At 39.5% G+C, this 5,113-nt stretch overlaps 2 protein-coding genes across 2 annotated transcripts in view; one reads left to right on the top strand and one right to left on the bottom strand.

The window, feature by feature from the left end:
- Positions 1-1,623: 1,623 nt before the first annotated feature.
- On the bottom strand, positions 1,624-1,947 carry LOC126696805 (NADH dehydrogenase [ubiquinone] iron-sulfur protein 2-like). The gene has a single exon (XM_050393534.1). The coding sequence runs from the start codon at positions 1,945-1,947 to the stop codon at positions 1,624-1,626; it is 324 nt and encodes a 107-aa protein (XP_050249491.1).
- A 120-nt stretch (positions 1,948-2,067) lies between these two features.
- Positions 2,068-5,113, top strand: part of LOC126713081 (uncharacterized) — a 5,346-nt gene continuing 2,300 nt past the window's right edge. Inside the window, 3 exon segments of the mRNA XM_050412732.1 lie at positions 2,068-2,203; positions 2,392-2,457; positions 2,460-2,490. Of these exon segments, the coding sequence (XP_050268689.1) occupies positions 2,068-2,203; positions 2,392-2,457; positions 2,460-2,490 (233 nt within the window).

The raw sequence follows: 5,113 nt of genomic DNA, 5'->3' as shown, positions 1-5,113 counted from the left end.
AATTTACACTGCATATATACCATCAATTATTTGTTAATAACTCTAGTTACCTTTTTATTAATAGTCATACTAAGTTGTAAATTACTAACCCAATATTTGAAGCTAACCAAAATCAAGAATGAAACAACAATATATATCAATTCAGGAACACAGAACCAACACAATTCAGGAACACAGAACCAAAACCAATTCAGGAACACAGAACCAATTCAGGAACACAAAACACAATTCAGGAACACAGAACCAACACAATTCAGGAACACAGAACCAAAATCAATTCAGGAACACAGAACACAATTCAGGAACACAGAACCAACACAATTCAGGAACATAGAACCAAAATCAAGTTTTTATTTATCATATTCCACATGAAGTATAATTCCACACATAAAAAAATTAAGACAAAACGTTACCTGAGAGTGGCCGAGAGAGTGAGAGACGGAGCAGCGGCGGCGAGTGAGAGACAGAGCAGCGGCGGCGAGTGAGAGACAGAGCAGCGGCGACTGAGAAACAGAGAGCAGAGCTACCGAGTGTGAGAGAAAGATTGGCCTTAAACTACTACGGCAGAGAGAACAGAGCAGCTGAGAGAGAGCGTGAGAGAGAGAAAGAAAGAAAGAGGGCTGTGGCTTGCCGACTGAGAAACAGAGAGCGGAGCTGCCGAGTGTGAGAGAAAGATTGACCTTAAACTACTACGGCAGAGAGAACGGAGCAGCTGAGAGAGAGCGTGAGAGAGAGAAAGAAAGAAAGTCAGAATTAGGAACTTAGGGTTTTAGAATTAGGATTTAATAAAATTACAATTTTGCCCTTGATAAAGTCAGAATTAACAAAACAGCTTTTTAAACGTTTCGGTCTGGTATTCAAATACCGGCCGGTACAGCCAGTATTGGCCAGTACGGCCAGTATTTTTACCGGTACGAAACGTAGAGGTTAACCGTACCGGATCACCGGCCGGTACGGTATATTCCGGCCGTACCGGCCGGTGCGATACGGTATCGACAACACTGATCAAAAGGGTTGTAGAAAGAGAACCCAACCACCTATTTCATTCAACGTTCCGGGGCAGGGGCCCGCCCGATTCGACCGACTTTTGGATAACAAGAAGGTGAGCTGATCTGCTTTGATCCAGGAAAAAGCCCAGTCAGCCACCAACTCAGTGCAGGTCATGTAACCTACAGCTCGGCCTTCGCTTTTTGAGGCTTCCTCTACCTACATCTCTATGTGCCCGCAGCACTTCCATATGGAGAAAGATAGGCTTACCATGTTCCATCAATAGCACCTAACCTATGCCGATTTTGGCGGACCGTGCTCCACCCCGGTGAACTCATGCGGTTCCGACGTACCTAGAGGCCAGAGGCGAATCCGTTCACGGTTCGTAGGACCAACACCATTCGAAGATGGGTGGCCCGCCCCGCCTAGAACAGTCATGTTTGACTGGGCTTACACACATTCACTCACTTACACTGTCCCCCCTCAGCTCACCCTCGCCCCGGGCCTTTTGCTCTTCTAACGTAAGCTCCAAGGCTTCACACCAAGTCTTGACTAACATAATATGCATGCTTAAGTAGGGTCAGGCAGAACCGTTGTTGCCTGATGGGAACTTCCCCCATATTGCTATCAATGTCTTTATGTCGTACGACCTCTTAACATTACACCACTGAATCCCCAATCCTTTGCTTGCTGTGCAGTGACAGTACCAATATCCACTAATCGTTGTTTCCAGATACGGTTGCCGGTTGACATCTCTTCTAATTTGTCGATACAAGAAGCAAATTGTTGTGTGAAGGAATCAATATCTCGACATAAGCCAAGAGGCAGATCTTGTGCCTCTCCACCTGGTCGTATGAAATTGGCATGCATCCTGGCTCCCGAGACTCTTTCATAGAATTCCAACAATTTCTCCCGCTCCTCAAAAGCCCACCGGAATGGAGTTGATGCTCCCACATCCATAGCATGAGTAGTTAAAGCAAGTGAATGATTTGAAATTCGAGTTATTTCACGGAATAACACTCGTATATATTGAGCTTGTAATGGTACCTCGCAATTCAAAAGTCTCTCTACGGCTGAAGAATGAGCGTGTTCTTGGGCCATCATAGAAACATAGATAGGGTCGACGACGGAACGAACAACGAAACTTTACGACAGCTTTTTTGTACACGTTCACTTGCATCACATACACAAGTGCTCTCTGAACCGTGCAATAAGGTCACCCATAACACGGCTCTCCCACTTGAGTTACCTTAGCCCCAGGCCATGCTATTCAATGATATTGGAAAAAAAGCAGCGTAACGTAACAACTAGTATTGAAAGCTGGTCGCCTTTTGAAGCGTTCGCCGTTAAGGTAACCAAAGCGTATCGTTCCTGCAACCACTTTGGTACTTTGCTTATATAGCTTTTTTAGGTTATGCAATAGAAAGGGGGCTTTACTCTGGATCCCCCGTGCTTGCAGAAATGAATGGATCAGAAGGGTGCTGGGTTCTATTTCCGGGCCGGGCGGGTAGGGATGGCAATTTTTCCCTGCCCCGCTTGACCAGCCCCGCCCCATCCCCGCCCCGCCCCGCCCCGCCCCGCATTAATAAGGGTTAAATTGTAATTTTATTGTACCCTAAAACCCTACTATTTAAACAAAAATATCATCAACTTATTTTATTCTACCTAACGTGGCTCTACCTCTTTTTTCTCTAGCAAAGTTGGAAATAAGGTACCAATTTTAACTTTTTTTTTTTTTTTTTTTTTTTGTCTTTATTAGAAACAAATTTATATACTATTGAATTGATGATTTCATTCATGATTCATTCGGTCTTTCTCAACTTAGTTTTCATCATGAACATAATATAATTTTTTTTAATGAGTTACGGGTCTGTGGCTCTAAATATGTGTCTGTGTCATTGTTTTTGTAATTTTGTGTGGGCATTTGGCTGCTTAACAACACTGTTTCTTTAAGCTTGTTAAAATCCATATCTATTTTACTGGGTTTTTGTTTTTTAATTTTTGGAGACAAGATGATGAGGGTCAGGGATATGTTTCCCTATGGGTTTGATTGCCAATATGATTCTTTCTTTTTCTATTGATTCTTTTTTTTTTGATAGTCTATTGATTCTTTTCTAAAATCCACTAGACGGATAGAAAGATTAACCCCTATGAATAGAATCTAAGTGATTTCTATTTTCTACGTCATACCCTTTACTAAGCTACAGACCTCCTTCACGCCTGCCTTACTTGACTGGCTCGCTAGAATTACTACTGGAATAATATATACTATTCGGCATTGTTTCATAACCTGGGTCATTGCTACTAGCTCTAGCTGTTTGTTCTTGTTCTCCACGCAAAACATACTCACAATTTAATTTTGTTTTATGTATTTTTATTAAAAAATATAAGTTACAGGTTTTTTTTTTTTTGAAAGGGGTACAGGTTTGAGACTTTGTCCCATTCACTATAAGATAGTCACAAAATGGGAGGAATTAACTACTGCATAATGCTGACTACTTAGTGTAAAAGAGATTTGTTTTAGTGTTTTTTAGGCCAATGAAATATGAATACTCATTTGTGTATGTGCCACGAGTGCTATGATTTTTAATTTAATTGTTTAATGACGTTGCTAAATATATTTTAATTGTTTAACAACGTTGTCAAGGAGATTTGTTTTAATTTTTTTTTCGTTCCCATTATTTTATATTATCTCTATTGGAGAAATATAGTTTGTCCATTACTAAGTTGCTAAATTAATATCAGGAAAAAAATGACTTCACATGAAACATTGGTAGCTCCAATCCATCTGGCAGCAATCAATTTCCTTTGATAGTAGATGAAGATAATGCAACCCCATCATCACCTCTGTTGAATATGCCAAACGATGTCCAAGCAGTCCAGCCTAGCAATGAAATAATTCAAGAAGAGGGGAAGTACAAATCAATTGTTTGGAATCATTTTAAGAGAAAGAGAGTTGATGAGAAAGACAAGGCTGAGTGCAATTATTGTAAGAAATTGCTAGTAAGGGGATCCAATTATGGCTCTAAACATTTGCATGACCACGTGAAAATATGTCCAAGGAGAAAGTTTCAAGACATTAGGGATATGAATCAAAAAATTTTGGCGAGGGATCAAAATAAAGTGGATTCAATGGCGGGTGTGAATGCTTATAATTTTGATCAAAATGTATCAAGAAATGAACTTGCTCGTATGATCATCTTGCATGAGTATCCCCTCTCTATAGTTGACCACATTGGTTTTAGAAAATATTCAACTTCTCTTCAACCATTGTTCAGGATGGTTTCTAGGAACACAGTCAAGAAGGACATTTTGAGCATCTATGAGAAAGAAATGGAGAAATCAAAGCATGAAATTGATAAGAATCAGGGTAGAATTTCTATAACCACTGATATGTGGACTTCACAAAACAAAAAGCGAGGGTTTATGGTTGTAACAACACACTTCATTGATGGTTTGTGGAGATTACAAAGTCGAGTTATGAGGTACTTTTTTTAAAGTATATATTCATTTTTATGTTTCAATTAAATTCTTTTCAAATGTTTTATGAACTTATATCATTGTTGGTTCTAATTATTTAAATTTCTCATTTAAGGTTTATTTATGTGCCATCACCACATAGGAAAGAAGTGCTTTCTAGTGTCCTTCTAGATATTTTGTTGGAGTGGAATATTGATAGGAAGTTATCTACTGTGACTATGGACAATTGCAGTACCAATGATGCAGTTATAAAAATTATCTTAGATAAGCTTCAACGTGGTGCACTTATTATGCGTGGATCAATGTTGCATATGCGTTGTGCAGCACATGTTCTTAATTTAATTGTTCAGGATGGTTTGGATGTAATTGGATCATGCATTGAAAACGTTCGAGAAAGTGTGGGATTTTGGACTGCATCAACAAAGAGAAGGTAGAAGTTTGAAGAGACAGCTCGACAAGCACATGTTGAATGTACCAAAGAACTAGCCCTTGATTGTAAGACTCGTTGGAACTCTACCTATCTCATGCTTTCTATTGCTATAAAGTATCAAAATGTCTTTTATCGATTGAACATATGTGAGTCATCTTATAAGTGCATTCCAACGGAGGAAGAATGGGAGATGGCAAGTAATATATGTGAGAGATT

Source organism: Quercus robur, chromosome 2 (assembly GCF_932294415.1).
Source record: "Quercus robur chromosome 2, dhQueRobu3.1, whole genome shotgun sequence".
NCBI classification, from domain to species: Eukaryota; Viridiplantae; Streptophyta; class Magnoliopsida; order Fagales; family Fagaceae; genus Quercus; species Quercus robur.
The sequence above is the reverse complement of the archived record's forward strand: the minus strand, read 5'-3'. Positions and strand labels throughout refer to the sequence as shown.